Genomic DNA, 21,194 nt, shown 5'->3' on the forward strand with positions numbered 1-21,194 from the left:
GGCTGACTCTCATCAGGGGATACCGTCAGCAATAATGCGAGCATCCATAAACTATGTCTAACGACAATCAGTATTGCTTGCTAATTATGACGTCGCGCATAGTAAAATTAGAAATACGAGAGAGCTATAGCGCCTGACCGCCTGTATCATTGCAACTGAATATATTATTGCGAAGATTGTATCTATTTGCAGTGCCATTAGTCAGTTTGCGTTGGTAGCACCAAATCGATTCTCGATTGTGGCATTGCATACTGTGGTTTTGATTAGGAACGGATGTGTCGTGTTGATCCTGTGTCGTGGTGTGTACTTTCGCGATGTAGAGCGGCCCCGACGCGCTAATTTCGATTTCTTATCCATACGCGTGACGCTGCATATTTCATGACATCCCCGTTATCGAGACAAGCCTTCACAGCGCCGCGACCCTGGACGCCTGATGTTTGTTTACCCCAGCGCAGCTACCTATATACGCGGATGTATCTCACTATTTCCGTGAAGATAAATCGTCCGCGATACGGTCTGCTATGTCACCTTGACGGCTATGAATATTTTATGCGCCTTTCCGACCCCGGAATCCATTCCCGAGCCGTGTAGTTACAAATGTGTGTGGTTGGACGGGTCACGTGACGACGACCGCGCGAAATTGTCGAGAGTTTTAGTGCCTGTAGTGTGGGTGCTAATGACGTGTGTTGGTTGCATGTAATTAAGTTGTTAATGGTGCTTGGATTTGACCGTTTATTCCGCGTTTATTTTCTGGCATGTCCATCAGGCATGGTTTACATTTTATTCTCAATCGCAAAATGTAAGTGGTTGAAAACTTTCTATAAGTTAGAAACAGAAATTATCAAATTTTGAATGTCTATAATATAAATATGGCACATTGAGCTTGTGCCGGCTGTTTCCATTGGTTATTCGAATTTTCATGCTGGTGACGTCATATTTTGGGACATAAGATACTTGGATGTACATGACTTCCGTATATAATCATATTGACTAAACCCGAATATTTTCGGTTGACACTCGTCGGCGGTGATCGTCATTCGTCAACAACTATTTCGTGATGCGATTGCTGACGTACAATGTCCTTTACAATTACCGTAATTTTCCGAATATAGTGCGCCCCCATGTATAATACGCACCCTTAAAATGACGTGTATATTCTAGGAAAAAGCCTGTACCCATGTATAGCACGCACCCTGGATTCACAGTACATGAATAGTTGCGTTTTAGTACACGATGTTGTTCTGTTTTCCGATGTCACTGTCGAACAATCATGACATGATGATCGCTAATCATAATACAATTGACGGCATTGTCTCTAAACGAAAGTAGATAGTAGCCCAAGCCTGTGAGGTCGGCGACGCGATAGTTCAGGCTAGCGACTCACGACATCTTGCGCACGAGGCCTATTACAATTACAGATGCGATTGCTCAGGCCAACGGTTATGTCGGGCGCACCAGTCCTGTTGGAGATGCGACTGATTACGCAAGCGATTTTATCTTGCGCACATGTGTATGCGATTGCTAAGGCCTGTCGTTGACGCGATAAATCAGCAAGGATTGCCGCGCACGCTTGGAGCAATCAGCGACCTAATTTCGCTCGCGTACAAACAGCAAACTGAAAGCAAGAGATCGCGTGCTGTGCAGACGACTCTCGTTAATTAGAAACTCGCTTTTCGTTAATTAGCAACACGCTTTTCTATTTGGCAGCGCGTCACACTAGCTATAATACGAATTACGGGGCCCAACGGCTACAGGTGATGCGCGATTTGAACAAACATGAAGAAAGGTGTAATTTCAAGTTTTTGATCTAGGGATTTTTTTTCAAGGCTTACTGTACCCATGTATAATACGCACCCCCCCTATTTTAGAGCAAAAATCGGTAAAATTTTGCGCATTATACATGGAAAATTACGGTATCCACTGTAGTTGTTGACGTTTGCCCCTAACGAGTGTCGGCCGAAAGTATTCGGGTTTATTCCAATATGAATATATATTCAATTGAATATTGAAGTTTTTGCGATTCCAAGAGTCTCTTTGACCTGAATTAGTGTGTGTAATTGTAGAAATACATCGTGGAATAGATCTTATTTTACAATAGAACGCCTCCTGACTGATACAGAGCTCACTGTGTTCTTTCGAGTTATCCTACGTCACAGCGCTGCAATTGTTGCTTCGTTTAATACCAGGAATATATGAAAGCTTAAAGACTTTTTGAACAAAATTGACGAATTTCGACAGTGCAATATCAATTTACCGGCATTTGGCAGTAAGCAGTGTAATAAATAGAGAATCTACCGGACAGCGGAGTCGCATTTTTTTCATAAGATACCCAGCAGTGAAAATCGAGTTGGCGGTTTCAACAGGAAATTGTGTCGCAGAAACGTCAATAGAACCACGCGTGACAGGTGTTTTACCAGCAGCAAATTTCCTATTTAAATTTGACTTCTTTGTGTTGAATTGCATACTTTCGTCGTCGCTAGATTCTGTCTTGATGTGATTTCTGAAAGTTCACCGGTCCGCAAAATTTTATTCGTAATCTTACCGGTCCGCTAGCTCTAAAGTGGAAACCAGTAGTTCATTCGATCAGGCCTATGTTACCGGTATTATACGAACATATTGGTAGTGTTTCGTGTGCTACTCTGAAGATTTGAACTCGATTCCAGCTAAACCTAGAGGGCGGCCTCTTCCAGCTCGATACAGCCTAATCTACATCAGAAATTAGCGGATGACGAATCGCGAAATGTCATCTCGGCGGCCCGCATGAATATTGCATCGCCAGAAGCGTGCTTCGCCCGTGTCAATCATGGCCCGCATCGCGATAACGTCCCTCAAACCGGATCCGCGTCCGTGCGGGAATGTTATTTTCGTCGCATCTGACGCCGGCGCAGTCATAATCACACGGCTCTGCCATGAATATTGCAGCGGGCGACCTAGCTTGACAAAACTGCTCGCCGAAATTGCGGATTACTAGCCTGATGGGCTTGCGATAGCGACAGATGTGGTCAAAGTAATCGGCTTTGGTACTCAAGTAGAAATAGAGTCACGTCTTGTATTTTTACCAAGTTACAAGTGCTTCTCAGAGGCGCAGAACTCCAATATACAATTGAATAGTGTATTCAAAATGAAATGTACCCGGGCATTTTAGACTGACACTCGTCAGGGGTAATCGTCAGCAACTAATAGAGAGTTGGAAGCAACATTGTATATCAACAATCGTATTACAAAATATGACGTCACCGGCATGAGATTTTGAATAATTGGGGTGAAGACAGCGCCTAAACTTAGTTTACTATGTTATCAATCACAAACTATAGTCGAGTACTGTACGTAGTACCCGTCCGTCTGAAATGACCATCCTGACGCTAATATTAAGTTGCACATCAATAATATAAGACGTATTATATCGGTGTTGCGCGCGTCCAATTAGTGAGATGTGTGTCGCCAATTAGCGAGATTCTGCTGTGCACGACGTAACGCGACGCGATCTCCCGCTGAGATTTTCGCGAAATCAGGTCGCGCTCGGCAATCGTCGCTGGCCTGATTTATCGCGTCTGCAATAAGCCTAGTCCCGCTGGCTTGAAGAATCGAATCTGCAATAGGCCCGGCGCGCCCTGTACCATCGCTGGCCTGCACAATCGCATCTGCAATGGGCCTTTTGCGAAAGATACCATCGCTGGCCTAACTATCGCGTCTCGGGCCTAGCGTCCTTTGCTATCTCTCGATGGCTTGGAGACAATGCCGTTTTCCAAATCGAAAAATTTGCTCTCCAGTAACTTCGCTTCTACGGGTTGGAATGAAGCCAGATTGCTTGTGCATCGTTTTTTCAGACAACCTAACAATTTCATGGGGTTAGCCAGTATAATTTGAAAAAAAAATATATTTTTATTAAATAAATCTATTGGTTGGAATTGCACCAAAATTGGCGTGCAGCGATTTTTTGGGTAACCTAACAATTTATCTAGTAGCCAGTACAATTTGAAAAAAAAGTCATTTTTTAATATCCCAAATGTTCATCTCATATCAAATCTGAGCTCCTGCTCATTAGGGCTGGGCACAATGATTCGAGTACCCGAAACTGAATCTAGTATCAATTTTAATGATTCGAGACGACGTACTGTAATTATACGCTTCTCGCCACTGAAAGTTAATTTATCAACGAGAATTATAGTTTCGATACAAATTTTCACTGTTGAAGCCTTGAAACCTTGATTTGCGGTATCGTAGCATGCGAAACATATAGCACAAAGCTACGAAGGTTACCGGACCTAACACATTTCCGAAGTCATGATTATCCCACGGCATTGTCACCAAGTGGAATGAAATCGGTATGGTCGAAATAATACCAAAGTATCATTCATGAGATTGATAACAGGCATTATATTCTTTGTGGTGGCATAAACGGTTCATATCTGAACTTTGACGTATTGTATTCTGTTATGACGTCATAATGAGCTGTACTCGATTACTCGACTCGAAGCATATTACGTGATTCAGAATCGAATCACTCGGGTACTCGATTTTGCCCAGCCCCACTGCTCGTAAGGATCAAAATAGCAAATGTCTGCACATGCACTTTGCACACCCATGTTGGCCAGTTTTGCACGATTCAGTTCTGTAGCATTATCAGGGCGACCAGAAATAACCGTAAATTATAATCAGAGTACCGGCATTTAATTCTAATTAGGCAATTGGAATTAACCTATAATAGGCAATAAGAATTAAGAATTATCTCGTTATCGAAGTGTCCCGGTAACCTCTGGAAGGCGATGCTTTGTTACGGCGATGTGCGCCTACCTTTCTGAAGCCTACATCGCTGGATTTGATCACTCTACTTCTACTTGTTACAGAAATCAATGCCGCACGACGGCAACGGCTCCGCTCCCCCCAAAAGCCCCGGCGTCGGTAGAAAATTTGGGGGCAACGCAAGCAGCAAGACCCCGGCGAACCCGGAAAGTATTTTCAACCCTTCCGCGTCCGCTCTGCTGGATGCCGTCGCCTTTGCTTTGCGTTTACTGACTTCACATCCGTTCATCCAATCGGAAGGGAATGCCGTGCAGATACGGTAAAGTTTTGTGAAAATTCGTAGACTTTAGCGCCAAATCGGCCGTCTTGTGACCTTCCGACCTTGTGTACTTTCAAATACCCAACCCATTTCCATTGTGCTTTGCATATACGCGGTTTCGTTGTCTTGTTTCGTGCGGCGTGCGATGTTTACGGAATTGTACGCTGCGGAATGAGGCTGTGCGAACTTTTCACGCCGATAACGATCGGATTAAGGCGAAAATTTCCAAATATTTGAATTGTTAGCACAATTTTGTTTGTTGGCGTTCGGCACTGCTTCGGTAACATAATTGACGTGTTGAAGGTAGGTAAATTTCAGGGCGGGAAATTACACGAAAAAACGTCGTCTCGTATGATGCTTAGAAGTAACGGCGTAAGCTGTTCACGTCGTAAATTTTTACTTCGGTACCATTGGATGCAGCTATTTTCAAGGAAGTAAAAACGTAACATTGTCTTAGTTTTTACTAAAAGAACGAAAACTGTGGGAAGCAATCTAAAAAAGCTGCTAGTTGCGCGGTTGGATTGCTTAAAAAGTTACGATTGAAAAAAATTAGTGGCATCGTGTACGGCGCGGAATTTTACGCGTCTAATTTTAGGTGATTAGCGCCGTTGTTCTTCTTCCTTAAACATTCGCGTGCTGTCTCTGTCGAAATTCTTGAACCTGTGTAGACTATAACGACAGTGAACGAATATTCTTCTTACTGAATGTCCCTGTCGAAATCCCCGAACTTGCCTATTTTCCGAGCGAGATTGTCTGGCGCGGGTCGCGAACTTTCGCTTACGGCATTTCCGCGACGCGCCGTCACTCTCCTGCGAAACGGGATTGTTTACGTCACGGACGCGCCGCCTCTTCACAATGCCGCTGTTTTCAGCGACAACAAACAACTGACGAAGGCCGTCCGCGCAGCCTGCGCGGCGCAATCCAAGTCGGACGATGTCGACGCGAAGAAAATGGCCGATAATTTCCTGAGCCGCGGTCTGGATGTAGTCAGGTGACTATTAGGGCTGAACGAATTGAATTCAATGACGGCATGAATTATGGGGGAATTCGGATGTGCACCTTTTATGCGGTCACAAAGAAAACAATGACAAGCTCTACGCCACCTTGCAGATAATTTAGTATTTGTTCGACCATACCTGTTTCGTTGCACTTGACAATGTTGCTTCACAGATTCCTTATCTCTGCTTACGTGCGTATTTTTGTACTTTGTACTACTACTCATCTTGGTTTCTAGGCTTCCACAGAGGAAAATAAACTATAATTTTGCTTGAAGACTTAACTCTTGGCGGTACGGAACGTGAATTTTCAGCACACAAAAATACCATATCTCACTATACTGGATTCGAACCGTCACAATTAACGCTCGAATCCTTTGCGTTCAGTTACGTTGTGAGCAGCGGGGTGGTGGACAAGCTGAGCGCGTATCTGGGCAGCGTGCGAGGCGAGATCGAAGCCAACGGGAACGCGGCCGCTTTTATCAAGAACGGGCTGCTGTTTCTGAACTCGGTCACGGAATTTCTGGCGCTCAGGTCGGTCGATGTTATATTATTCAATTGCAAAATGAACTGTGCGTCAGCAAAACCGTTAAAACGCAATTTTCGCACAAAACAGAAAATTTTATAATGTATATTTACTACAGATTGGGGTGTTATTCCTGCTGCTTCAGTCTACTGTGTGTCTTGGCCTCCCCTGAGCCTATGAGACTGGCTCGTCGAACCACTGGTTTAGATGTATGGTATATCAATGAAGACTTTACCTACACAAGTGAATTCAATTTGCTGTAAGCATCTGATAAGTGCCAAGCATAACCGGCTGATTCAGCCGATCACTAGAGCATTCAAAAGTTCAATTACATACCACAACTTGAGCCCAATACGAACGCGCAAAGCATAATGTCGCTGTTAAGCTCTATATTTGCATTAAATGACGATGGTTCCCTTCTGAAACGAGGAATTCGTTCGGCGCTTTCATAAGCGCCTTTGCTTGCTTAGCTTTCCCTCGTTGAAAACAAGGCATGTAGGCTACAGCGATTTCCTTAACAAAAACGTGGTCATGCTTAGGAAGTTTTTGTGAAGCAGCTGTTGTTAGTTCATCATGTATTTCGTAACTCAACATGCCCTGAATTAATCTTATTCATTATCTGCCAACGCACCTACACAACGCTTTCTGAATCGCCGCCGGTATCAGACTCCTTGAAAACCTAATCAGCTGCTGCTGTCGCGTTCATTGAAACGTAGCCAATTAGCCAATCAAGAGCCGTGGTTTCGTGATTGCTAGTCTGCTATGGTCGGTGGCACGCCCGCTCTGCGGCAGCTACTTTCAAACGCTTTGCCCGAAATCTTAACGACTTCCCTGTGAGCTTCTTGCAGGGTTCTTGCTGGTTTTTATCAATAATCTATAAAATGAGACATTACAACGGAGCATTTTTGAGATTTTCCAAATTTTGGACAACCCTAATGCATACAATACATATAAATTGCAGACATCGAAAGGCCACTGGAAATAGCGAAGCCAGAACGCGCCGCACCAGCACAAGCAGCAATGCGTCGTCTGCTTCCACCGACAAGCCCCACAGAACCGCGACCGCCCCAGCCCACCCGGGCCCACACCCAACGTGGGACTCCGACCCCACCCAACTGCTACTCACCCTGTACCACACGGAACTGATGGGCGTCGTGGGCGTGCTGTACGGCGTCCTGCTGCGAGGCGCGCCGGAAAGGCCGCTGCTGCTACGTAACAACTCAACGGTGGGTTTGGATGACGTGGCAGGATCGGAACCCCCTCGGGAAATCCCCGCTCACGTGCTGGGCATTGCGATGTCTGTCATGGTGGCGTTGAACGCGGTGGCCGAGCTAGATATCGATCTATTACAGGTATGGGGTGTGATGGATTTTCGACTTGTGTTATAGTAGTGTATGCAGCATAGTGTTATAGTAAAGGATTGTATACAATTAAATAATATATTCACATTGGAATACACCCGAGTATTTTATCCTATCATCTTCTAAGACTCAACAGGCCGTTACTAAAACCGACAAATACAATACGAGAATTTGGTATGCTCGAATCCAATCAAAATATTTATCCGATGTCATAACAGATGGCCGGTTAATCCCTCGCGAAATTTTAATTAGCTTGAGCGCCGACTGTAACCTCTCGTGAATCATAGTTCGGACGCGAGTTAGAAAATTGCAGGTTATGATGCGGTGAATGGAAATTGAAAGGAAGGGTTGTGAGTCGATTGTTTGCTCTCCGCTGACTTAAATATGTTATCCGGATTGTTAGCTGCCTTTCTTTGTTTTGATAACGTCACATAATTCTGATGTACCTATTGCCCGGCTTCAGAAGTATACCAGGTTTCGCTCTTGATCGGGTGTTGCGCGGATTTAATGGCGGCCAGTCAAAGGGCGTTTCGCGACACGGCACGCGCCCTAATTGGACTTAATCGATCGACCCCGGTTCGCGTGCCGTGTGACGTCATCAATTACGGCCCCCGTTTCCTTCGTTAACCCAGATCCGCGCGCCCGCCCCGGATTTACGGGTGTGAATGGCGTTTGCAGACGCGATTACTTGTGGTAATGCGCGGGCGTCATTGCTAATTTTGGGGATGACGTTGCGGTGTTTCTTGTGAAGGGGAATTCCCGGCTCTCCGCTGATATTGACGAATCCTGAATCTTTTTCGGTTTGGAGTTTAGATTCGGAAGCGAAGGGTTATCACTCTTACCGGTGAATGCTAACCCCATCGTAGCCCCCCAAACCTAATGCGTTAAAATACATGCATGCCGAGAGCCTAATTCATCAAGTGCCGCGTGTCACAGGGGCGGGAAACTTCTCCGGTCGGGGAACATATATTACTCGGCGGGCCGGATTACAGAATCGATGCATTAGACATTAGTCGCGTGTTTATCCACCTATACAAGGAATAAACCGTATTTAATGGAAACTTTGCTCGCCAATGCATGTAGACCCGAACAGAACAACTAGTTTCATGGCCATCTTTCTCAGGCTGGCATACTTGAATTCATGCTGTGACACATTAAATTAGTCAATAATTTCGGATTAAAATTGCACTTTCATGGTAGAAACTCTCTCGCCCCGTGTATATCACATGCCACGGTCATAGTCAGCGAAATATTCATCTTGAATTTATTATTGCAGTATTGATGCATCCGTTTCACAATAATAACAGTTTTTGCATTCCTAATGCCCAATTCACCAAGTGCTGAATTCAAGATGATTTACTCATTGGCGACCCGTCGAAGCGAAGTGCTGCTTTTTTATAGTTCTCAAGTAGGCATAGTTCTCAAGTAGGCACAGGGTACTTGCAATGCACTACGCCTTACCCCTCATTTCAGACGACTTCCGCTTCTATGCTCCACAGTTTTCATTTCTTATGCAAAACCAGGCCTGAAACCCATACTTTTGTGCTCAACTTGGTAATCGCCACTGATGCTATTTCGTATCGTGGCCCTATCCTATAATGAATCAGTTCCGTTCGAAAATTTATGCCAGCAGCAGTTTTCCAACATGTCCCTGTTTTTGTATGATTCACCCTTGTCGGCCGCTCCGCGTTGCACTGTATCCTGATGAGGAAGATCTGAAATCTCTCAAATGCCAAATCCCTCAATCTACTTCGATTGGTGCGTACTAGGGTTAGTTCGGATATCAACAATTTTTACCATCCGGATAACGGATATATCCGTATATTTGGAATTTAGCTAACCGGTTAACCGGATAGTAACTGCTAAGTACGACAATCGATTTTACGAGATTTGCATGAAACACGGATCGCAAAATAACAACAGTGTTGTTGTATATCTACGTACACGTGCAGTACGTGCGAATACGATAAAAATCACGCAAATTTAATGTTCAGTGCTTCTGCAATACCATCCTTATAAACCACATTGCATCAATTGTGGAATCCTGTAGATGGGACCGGGTTTTGTAACAAAGCGCCAACGTACAGTGAATGCTCTTTCTGCTTCCATAGAAATGGGCTGAATAGTAAGCAGCACTTCATAGAGATTCTCAAGGTTGGCAGGTCGCTTCCCAGAAGCTTCAAAGACTTTACATTTATTTAGGATCATTATTCTGTTTAGGTTTGAAGTACTGGAAGGACGAGTAGCTGATGCTGGAATTGCTAACGATTTTTGCTCGCTCTAATTCCTCCTTGAAAGATTCACGTGGTCAGGCGCGTAGTCAGCCTTAAAATAGGGGGTTGAAATAAAAGGGGGTCGATTTGTTTTCGAATGAAGTATCATCGGAAATCAATTGTGCATGCACATCATGTTTGCGAACATCTGAAGTCATTCGGTTTCGCGGTGTCACTCATTAACCACAATCGCTAATCAGCATACACTTAACAGCATATAGTCTCCAAGCCATGAGAGTTTGGAGCCAACGCATGCTAGGCCCGGGACGCGATAGTTAGGCCAGCGATGATATATGTTTCGTACCAGGCCTATTGCAGATGCGATTGTGCAGGCCAGCAATGGTACAGTGTGCAGTGTGCACACTGCACAGGGCCTATTGCAGATGCGATTCTTCAAGCCAGCGGAATTAGGCTGTTGGAGACGCGATAAATAAGGCCAGCGACGATTGCCGAGCGCGGGGCAAACATTTCTCAGCGGGAGATCGAGTCGCGTTACATTGTGCACAGACTAATCACGCTAATTGACAACACGCTTCACGCTAATCGACCTCGCGCAACACTGATATAATAAGACGTATTGAAACTTATTATCCGGTTAACCGGTCGAATAATATCCGGATATCAGATAGAAAAAAAACTGCGGCTAACCGGTTAACCGTTATCCGGATAGTCCAACCCTAGTCCGTACCGCACCGTCGGCGTAGCAGGAAAAAAAGCCTCTTCATTTCATTTTCGCCCCTCGCTGTCGCAATTGGCACGAAAGCTGTCGATTTATCCGTCAGCGGCCACACTCATCCGGAGATTCTGTGAAAAGTTACGAATCTCACGCATCGAGTTGGTCTCACTTTATCCGGGCGCTCGCGGCTTTCACTACAGCATGGGATATACCTGTTTGCACCTCTTCGAACCCTAACCGACAAGATAGCGTAATGGTAAGCCTCCGACTTCTGGAGCGGTAGGTCGTGGATTAGATCCCCGGCCGGGTCACACCAAAGACCTAACTAACACTGGTATGCATGACTTCCCCGCTTGGCGCTCATGCATTACTGGGATAGCATGGAGGGGTGGTGCAAGACTTAGAAAGCCGTAATAAAGGCTATATCTCAGGGGTTGGGAAACTACGGCCCGCGGGCCGCATGCGGCCCGCAACACCGTTCTGTGCGGCCCGCGAGAGTCAATGGAAACTTCTTTTAAACATTGATAAAATGCGTACAAAAAATCGAATTAATGCAGGGACTTGATTAAACTTTTTCTTAGTATAATTGACCATGATAATTCTAAGACTGTGGTTCTCAAACTGGGTGGCGTGAAAGCATCTGAAAGGTGGGCGCGAAGCTGAGCTAAACGAAAAAATTTTTCTCGCTCCGCGCGATTTACTTCAAATTCATAATTCTTGCTCTGCATTTAGTCTGAATTTCATGTTTCAAAATATCTCATCCACAGTCGTAACCTTCCATGCCAGTGAACTATCCGTTAGGTCTGCTAGCATCGTGGTTGCATTTTGTACTGTGACGATAAGGGGGCGCGAAATCTTTCACCATCATAAGGGGGGGGGGGCGTGTGTCTTAAAAAAAATGAGAACCACTGTTCTAGGGTAAACACTTCCTATATTCTTTTTTATGTTTAATTTCTGGCGCAACAGCCCGATCTCAAGACCCACGCAGTTTGAAACGTTTCAACTGCTGAACATCACAGAAATCCTAAACGAGATTGACATAATTCGGATCACGAGTGTGATTTCAGATTGGCCACTCCAGTTTTAATTATTTCAGTGATGTGCTTATAAAAACGATTCGCGCGTGTTTTAGGTAGATTCGTTCTCTGTATGCGTAGAATCGGGGTAATAATATATTATATCTACACATAGAAGAAGCGTGTTTGAAGCTAACATGGTTATGATGCTGTCAGCATTGTGTGTCATGGAGCAGAACCAAAACTGGAATTAGTAAATCTATGAACAGATCGCTGCTCACAGATCTAAATTTCGATCCTGTTCTAAAAAGCGGGACAACCGACTTTCATCTCTATAGTTTTTACAAATTGGTTATAGAGGTCTACCAGCCTATGAAATCTCGCCACTATGTTTCTGACGCGTGTACGATATCATCAACACAATATTTGGTTTGTTTTAAATAAGCACTTACATTATCTCCATGTCCTCGCTATGTAATCAAATACCAATATTGCGTTTTGGTTTATAATCCCAATTCTATATAGTGCGGCCCGCAAATGGATTCAGATGTTGAATGCGGCCCGCGAGCTCAAAAGTTTGCCCACCCCTGCTATATCTGCACCTTCCATGTCCATCGGCATATGCACATCATGCACTCATGGTATGCATATGCAGAGATCGTGTGTATGTATATCATGAGCCGGTGTATATGCCGCAAAAACATCACGGACAAAAATGAACTACGTCCTTTCCTTTCCTTCATATCACTGATTCTCCAGCCTTGTTTGTTGCAGCCAGAGATTTGGTGATCGTAATGGATTACGAGGATTACCGTAATTTTCCGAATATAGTGCGCCCCCATGTATAATACGCACCCTTAAGATAACGTTTATATTATGGGAAAAAGCCTATACCCATGTTGTATATAGTACGCACCCTGCATTCGCAGTACATGAGTACATGAATTTGAATACTGAATAGTTGCGGTTTAGTATTCGATGTTGTTCCGTTTTGCTATGTCACTGTAGAACAATCATGACATAATCATCGCTAATCATAATACAATAACGTCATTGTCTCTAAACGAGGGTAGATAGTAGCCAAAGCCTGTGAGGTCGGCGACGCGATAGTTCAAGCTAGCGACACACGACAACTTGCGCACGAGGCCTATTACAATTACAGATGCCATTGCTCTGGCCAACGGTTATGTCTGGCGCACCAGTCCTGTTGCAGATGCGACTGATTACGCAAGCGATTATATCTTGCGCACATGGCCTCTTGTGTATGCGATTGTTTAGGTCTGGCGTTGACGCGATGAATCAACAAGGATTGCCGCGCACGCTTGTAGCAATCAGCGACCTAATTTCACTCGCGTACGAAACGAACTGCAAACCAACTCAGCAAGAGATCGAGTGCTTTGCAGACGACTCTCGTTAATTAGAAACACGCTTTTCGTTAATTGGCAACAAGCTTCTCTATTTGGCAGCGCGTTACACACTGTAATACGAATTACGGGGCCCAAATGGCTAGAGGTGATGCGCGTTACAAACATGAAGAAAGGTGTGATTTCAAGTTTTTGATCGAGGGATTTTTTTTTTCAAGGCTTGCTGTACCCATGTATAATACAGATCACAGCTGTATTGCTGGTCTATAGCTCGTAGTGGGAGAATGACAAGGTCTTATGCAAATCACGTTCATGGATGTATGCAAAGCATTTCTTCTGTTTGGTAAGAATTTCGTGTTCATTTTGTCATATTCTTCTAAAGTTGAAGTGGGCACAAATCGTCATGTCACCATTCCATACTGATTATTTGAATCTTCCGTCTGCCCCCACTACGGCATGTTAGCATAAGCCGTAGCTAAGTCGAGAAGGCTTCTTTGTCGCCATCTCAATGTTCTTCGAATATGTGTGCAAGGCTTACGAAACGAAATGATTGTAATCCTGCCAACTTTTCCGTGTAATCTTAATGCCAATCGATTACAGTGATGCCGTAATCGCCCCATGCCCGGTCGCTATTATGAAGGCCATGCCTGAAGCGTCCGCCATTTGGGCTTTGGCGGATTACTGTTACGCGGCGCGTGTGATTGACAGATTTGAAATATATCGCCAACACTGTGCCTTGTTTTTTCAACTCTGTGAGAGCAGTCGCTATTTTTGTATTTTTTTCGCACCGTTTCACGCGTTGAAAGATGGCGATAGATTACGGTCCTACCAAAATCGCATGGTAATCCTTAAATTCCGGCAATGACAGATCAATAACAGTAGCTTGCGAGTACGCTAAATGCAGTCAACTCTGTATACTGTAGTCGGGTAGGATTGCTAAGATGTTCGCTACCGATTTGGATAATGAAGCCTGGTCTCGTAACAGGTCGTAACTCGTCAAACCCCAGCCTATAGCGTCATCGAAATTGTGACGTAACATCGGTACCCATTCAATAAATCCCTGCAGCAGTTCTGAATCACTTACTTCTGGAACGTGATTTGGCTTCACGAAGAGGTGTGACGGAGGCGATTCCGGCACTATTTGTGCCTACAGTGAAATCGCCATTCCAATTCCAGAAAATTAGCGACCGCGTCAAGGTCTCTCTCGGACTAAAAATTGGGTGCGTTGCGGTGGTTTTCCACTCGCAATCGTAGTGATTTATTACAATCCTTAGACGTTACATTGAATTGTCGAAATTTAACTATAATTTTATTTCAAATTTCTTCATGGATTTCTATTTTAATTGGTCTTTTACGACCTGCAGGCTACTATTCAACAGTTTCGTAGAACACTTACGGCATCGCGACGTCCAAAGTAAACCACGGACTCTGCGTTACGTTAGGATGCAGAAAAATACGTTTCAAACTTCGAAATCAATTCGAAATTTGATGTTTCATTTCTCCAATTACGGGACAAGCGTCCAACGTTACAGTTGAGATGTTCGCGTGCTTGCCTGACGTGATCGTCGATGGCCAACTGGAAAACAAATGTTGCAAACTAGCGGTGCGTTACCGAAAGCCTAGCATGAAAGTGGACCGTGCTACAAGTCGGCAAATAATTAATATCGTCCTGGTGCAAATGACCGTAGTAGTCGAAACCCCGTGATTATCAAAACAACTCCGGACTCCGTGCGAGAAGGCGAAAGGTTAAGTCGCTTGTTGACTTTTGTTGCCTGCCAAAAACCTTGACAGACATCGAAAACTTGCTGACGGACAGCCCTCGAAGGCTACTTGCTGGCGTTCGAGTCTGTTTTCGTGAGTGGCCGTTTCCTCAATAGCGTGTCAGGCGACAACGCCAAAAACAACTATCGGCTATTTCACCCGATGTAACTTGCTCACTCGTAAGTCGGGCAAAGTTTGTACATTTTATATATTATACCGGGAAGCATTGACCGGCACTCTGTTCGTCTTTGAACCGTGAGCGGCGAGCGACCAGTCATAGACGCAAATCAAGCAAACACTGCCCAGAAAGATAAACTGTGCCGACTTTTTGAGTGGCCGCGACGGGATGACACGGAATGGTCAAGTTAACGCGGTGACCCGTTGACGCTTGTCGGCGTTGAACCGCGAATCGGCCTTTGAAGACTACTGTGTAGGCTCAAAAGTTTCGACAGCCGGCAGCGACAATTTCTTGGCGATTTCCGGTGTCAGTCCCTGTCCGGGCCTGCGCGGCTGCCCCAGCACCGCCTACGTGTCGCGCGTTGTCGAAACGCGAGTGGATCTGCGCATCCTGTGCTGACTTCGGATATTTTGTTATGTAATCTGCGTGAAACATGTGCTCGGGTTGCTGTGTTTGGCGATAGGTGTATTTGCATATTCAAGGTTAGCGGCGTTGTCTTTTGTAAGACTGGTGCTATGTGAGCTTAAAGCCAAAACTTTTTCACCGTGTGCGAGATCATAGTGTCCTACAACGGTGTGGACACAAGCAAATCTCACGGCTCACTGCGATTGGGCTACGCCATTCTTTCCGTATGGCCGCCGAGCGCGAAATTTGATGATAGGTAATTTGGTATCAATCGAAAGCTACCGCGGTACGTGATTGCGAAAACTTGTGTACTCCGAAAAAGCAGATGCATTTGGTCACCGATCATGACCAACTCTGCATGATCGGAGCCAACTGACTAGGCACGTAGAACAAGCTATAGTATAGGACAACATCTACAATCCGCCCAAACGATTTATTTTAATAATTCGGACGCGCTTAAGAAATTTCGGCATCCTATTATTGTGTGTATTGCATCGTCTGAAAAGTTCGATTGCAGCTAGGCGACTCAATTCTGACACGAGGTCGTGTTGTTGCGCATCTTACATTGGTAGGGTAGAACTAAAGTATAGGACCGTGGTACAAAGCCGCAGGTGCGGGGGAAATTACCTCAAATAAATGGCCTCCATTACTGACAATATTTCATGATCCAATTCGTCGCACCGCGTGATCGTCATCCCCTTTCGTAAAGAAACACTTTCACTCTTGAGACTTTTCATGTCACGTCCGAAAATCTCACCCTCGCCCACTCTCTCAATTATTCAGCGCCTTTTCACGCGCATTGCCGCTCGCACCAAGCAGCATTACTCAAGCGGCAATCATTCATCGAAATAAATTCACCGTCGCGGCCCGCGAGATCGCAATCGCCGCCGAAGTCGCATTGATGAATATTTCAGACCGCGCGTTCACCCGCATTAGTCTGCCCGCGAAATTTATCTGGTCTGTCAACCGACGCAGGGCTGTACCCTGTGTTTGGCAACCGGTCGAATTGCCGGCGCTTGTAATGCGCGTATATTTTCGCGATGCAATAAATTCATTCCCTAATCATATTATGGGTTACGAGATGTTATCGGCGCGGCGCGCAGTAATTGTGGGTTGTAAATCTAAGCCGCCCGCTCATGCAAGATGCGGCGCCGTGTAATTTAGCGCATGTTCCCGCGCGACACTACAGCAACAGCGAACGGGTAAATGGGATCAATGGTGGAAATATTTGGTTCCTTCTCTTCGATACTGGTTTTCAGTCAGTGTGCGTTTTCCTCGATGCGTTATGCCGAATCTGGTGGCCGGAGGCCAGCTGTAGAGAACCTCACTATACGATTGAATATTTTCGGCTGACACTCGCCAGGGTGGCGTCATATTTGGTGATGCGACTGTTGACATACAAAGTTCTTGGCGATTACCCCTGACAAGTGTCAACCAAATATTTGGGTTTATTTCAATATGAATATATTATTAAATTGTAAATTGGGGTTTTGACATCAATTGAAACTACATGGCGTTTCATTAGGATGTGCGGGATTTTGTCGATGCTGTCCGCTGCTGGTAGGGTATTGGAAATCACGGTGTTTTGTGATCTGTTTTTCTTTATCGAATGCGGATCCTGCTACGGCATCTCGTATGCCCGAAACGCCCCACCTTGCCTTAATTTAGTAGCATACGCGGTGAAATAGCGTCATAATGCTCCAGGACAAGAATACTTCTGGCCGTTTTTGTTTATTTCCCGTTTCTCACCGGACGTGACTGGCCCTAAGTCATTTTGTCTCGCAAACCTTGTCGGTCCACCCGCGCTTGAACGGACATTTCGATTCGGATTTGAACTTGGAAATCTGAATTTGAGATTTCAGCCGGACTTCTGTTGTTTCCGTCTAGACATGGCACGAAAATTATTCCAACCTCATACAGAACATCAACTAATCCGCTTCTTTATTTTCGGCCGTTATTTGATCGCAATGAATCGCATAAAGCCAATTATATTTATAGACATATTTTTAAAGAAGCGCGGCAGCTGTATCTTACAACAAAGCCGCCCGTCATTTTGTCAATCGGGAAATTTTCTTTTGCATATCCCGTCTCTGTGAATCATCCCGCCCTGGTAGCGACCTCCAACCGAACGAGATGACCTTGGATGAGAGTTGTTGCCAATGCCGGGATCTTCTATGCCAGATAACATCTCAGATTGCATCTCGTGTTTGCTTAGCATCCTTGTACGGATTCCCGCTTTTCGGTCGCGTAGCGCATTTGTTCAGCGGTGCCCGACCCGCGGAAATTCTAGACGGAGATACTAAAAACGATAGCGTGCCAATCATAACTTGGAAAAGAGTCGGGATGCGCGCTTGTTTGGATGCTTGCTTCGACTTGTTTGCTCAGTGATTTGATAAAAATCTACACGCTTGGGATGGTTTTGGAGATTACGATGTTTTCCCCCCGATTGTTTCAGCCCGCGCGCAATCTTGTTAGCGGTGATGTCCGTGAAATTGTATGGGTTTGCTCCGACTGCGAATTTCAGCGTGATGCACCCTTTGACCCTCCTTTATCTTGGTTAAAAATGTCAGATTTTGATTATTCCGAGCTTGATGAAAGCGTGTGTTTCTTGAAGTCGTGCTACTGGCCCTAAGAAACGACTGAAGTCTGAGAAAGGGGTCTCTTTCGACTGGTTTATATTGATCTGTACTTTGAGGTTTAGAGCATTGCACTTAGTAATGAATGCATGTACGGTATTTTATGATGATGAAATAGATGTCAAGTTGTTTGTGTCGTAGAGGAATTTCTTTGATCATATTATTCCCTAACAAATCCTTAACGGATGTGCGAGAACAGTACAAAAGCACCTGTGGTACGCTTCAAAACTATAGCAAGCTTGAGCGCTAGAGAGTCGCAATGATGTCTCGTGTAGAGTTCGGATATGGCCGACATTTTCGAGGGATCTTACACGATTCTGCGACGATGGCTTTATTTTATCACGGTGGTTCCCAGCCTTTTTCGTGAACGTTACATGTCTCGCTACCAAATCGCCTGGTCTTGATAAGCTATCTTGTCTTCACGGTTACACTATCTCGTTCATATGAGACCACATTCGGGCCTGCTCATGTGACGGCCGACTTGCGACCCAATAGACATGAACCGACTTCGAAATTAGTGGTGTCACGAATTCATTGAGAATGGCCGTATCAGCATTGCACCGCAATTACTCCCTTTCTGCCCCCTGCTTTAGTATGTGACACTGTGCGGATCTGGGCAGTTAGATAATCCTAGGCGTCTTGTTGTAGCGTATAGCCGGTAAGCTTATTCTTGTCTAATTTGTTAAATGAAATTGCTACAGGAGACCTGTGCAGAGCGAAACGAATCACGCTTGCTGCACAGACATTTGCCATTGCCGTGCTCGCGTGAATCAACAGTGACTTGATATGAACTGAACAATGTTCAGTGAACATGATTTCATTTCCAATTTTTTTTCGCGAATTCAGTAATTCTAATTCAAATCTAATTTTGAAATACAGGAGAGGGCCTCTAATTGCATAATCTCACATCACGCGGGTATGATTCGTGCCAGTATCTCTTTTCAATAATCATCACAATTCACTGTATAATTATCCGTGTTGCCGGTGCAGTTTGTTGATTTTAGCTGGCTTGAGTTCGATAGCATCGCTCGCGCCACGATCTTCCCTGACCCACCCGGCTTATCTCGCTCGACCCGAGATCGCCGATTACAGAATCCTCCGTTTTAATCGCGGCCGTATATCGGGGATAAATATTGTTAACTTTCCCATGTCGCGCCGCTTGTCATGTGTGGTAATCTGCTTACGGATTCCGTGTACAAACATGGTTTTACACGGAGAAATTGTGAAACTGCGCCGTGTGATGTACGCGCCGGGCGAGGCGCGCGGCGCTTTTACCGCTGGGCTGACCTTGTAAAGTCCGGCGGTATCCGTGTAGCTGTTGTTTGTTGGAGACTTCGATGCGTCTCGCGGGATAAAGAAGGCGTATTTATGCGAGGAAACGTGTAAAAAAGCCGTCAGCGTCTTTGTAGCGTTGCTGCGTTAAAAAAACAGTGTTTCGCAGGTGGGTAAATACTATGCGGCTATGACGCACTGAGATAGAATGGCGGCCGTGTATACTAATTGGGGAAACTGAGCGTATATAGGAAAAGAGGTCTAACTTGACTGCGCGCTGACAAATATTTTCAATGTATCCGGGTCGTGATGTCATCTTTTTCATCTCTAGCTTGATATCTGATTCTGACTCTGGCTCGTTTTTTTATCAGTTTCAAAACCCCACATAATTGCGACACAATGATAAGAAAGGAAATTCTCGAAACGACTTTGATTAACTTTTAATCAGACGCTCACCTTGTCCTAGAACAGCCGGTCTTGACATCTTGTAACCTTGCGAACCCTTACGCTACTAAGCCATGGACGAAACCCAAAAGGTAGTGGCATGGCATGTGACGGTGGGCGATGTCAATATGTCGGATCAGGGCCCGGTATTCTCGATCGCTGTCATTCAGCATATTCTGCTTGTATTTTGACTTCGATTGTCGCGAGATACTATTTCGTAGTCCACTATACGTCCTAATTGATTCTCCGCGCGAAACGGAAAATCTTCAGAAGCGCTATTACCTTAGCAACTGAAATTGTTGTGGCGCAAGTGAATGTCAGACGCACTTCGGTTGCCTGTCCTTGTTCCATCGTGTTGAATTGAAATTAACTAATCCGCCTTCCGTCAGAACACAATCAAAATTGCTCCTAACCTCCATATTGATGTTCTGTATCATTAAGAGTCTCTTCATATACTTGAAGAGTAGGTGTTCTCCCCTGTGAAGATTTGGGATTCGTATTTCAGATCTGGTTTGGTCCCGACGCACTTTTATCGCGTCCAAATCAATGTTCACAGAGATTTATTGACCAAATTTGATCAAATGAGATTGAAAAGATTCATCCCAAAGCGACATAAGCTGCGTTGGACGCGCGCAGTCTACAATGATAAGCTAAACTTACCATTTATTACGGCGTTTGCTTTTCAGGAAAGTCTGGGCGCCGAAGGCGTGTCGCTGGAGTTCAGGCATATCTGCACGTACCTGTTGTGGTACTGCCAGCACGGAGATCGGGACGGCCTGCTGCACGAGGTCATTATTTGCGTGGGACATTTCGCGTTGCAGAATAAGAAGAATCAGGTCAGTTAGCGCGACGCCGCCAAATTATTGTAGCCCGTAAATCGTGATTGGTATGGAAATGATTTCGTGACTCGTGTTTCGGTGGCAGATTCTCGAAAAGTCCGTCTTCAAACGAGATTTCCAGTACAATATCCCAATCAATCTCGTTCCTAGCCTCGAACGAGTTTTTGTATCGTATTTGTTGTTGGTAAATACGGCTGAGCAGAATCGAGTACACACTTGAAGAGATGAAATATGTACCTTTTATACCTTTTATGCAACCGCCAGGGAAAAAGCCTGTAACGCTTAATGATGAAATATTTCCAATCTTCCAATCCGTGTGTTTTACAAACCCACGAACTGCCGTGGAATATATTCTGGAATACCACTCCTAATGAAATCAGGGACGC

General features: G+C 45.0%; 2 protein-coding genes across 4 annotated transcripts in view; one reads left to right on the plus strand and one right to left on the minus strand.

Annotated features, from left to right (window-relative positions):
* The window catches only part of LOC145445955 (E3 ubiquitin-protein ligase rnf168-like), a 306,333-nt gene that overhangs the window by 275,768 nt on the left and 9,371 nt on the right, over window positions 1–21,194 (minus strand). The window lies entirely within an intron of this gene.
* LOC145445939 (S phase cyclin A-associated protein in the endoplasmic reticulum-like) overlaps window positions 1–21,194 on the plus strand; it is a 69,707-nt gene that overhangs the window by 25,565 nt on the left and 22,948 nt on the right. For all 3 annotated transcript variants that reach the window (XM_080324096.1, XM_080324095.1, XM_080324097.1), the window contains exons 24-28: window positions 4,848–5,062; window positions 5,934–6,053; window positions 6,445–6,591; window positions 7,545–7,935; window positions 20,656–20,805. In XM_080324096.1, the coding sequence (XP_080180222.1) occupies window positions 4,848–5,062; window positions 5,934–6,053; window positions 6,445–6,591; window positions 7,545–7,935; window positions 20,656–20,805 (1,023 nt within the window). The remainder of the gene's footprint in view (window positions 1–4,847; window positions 5,063–5,933; window positions 6,054–6,444; window positions 6,592–7,544; window positions 7,936–20,655; window positions 20,806–21,194) is intronic.

This window comes from Botryllus schlosseri, chromosome 9 (genome assembly GCF_051294905.1).
Source record: "Botryllus schlosseri isolate E-star chromosome 9, Bs_hap1, whole genome shotgun sequence".
NCBI lineage: Eukaryota > Metazoa > Chordata > Ascidiacea > Stolidobranchia > Styelidae > Botryllus > Botryllus schlosseri.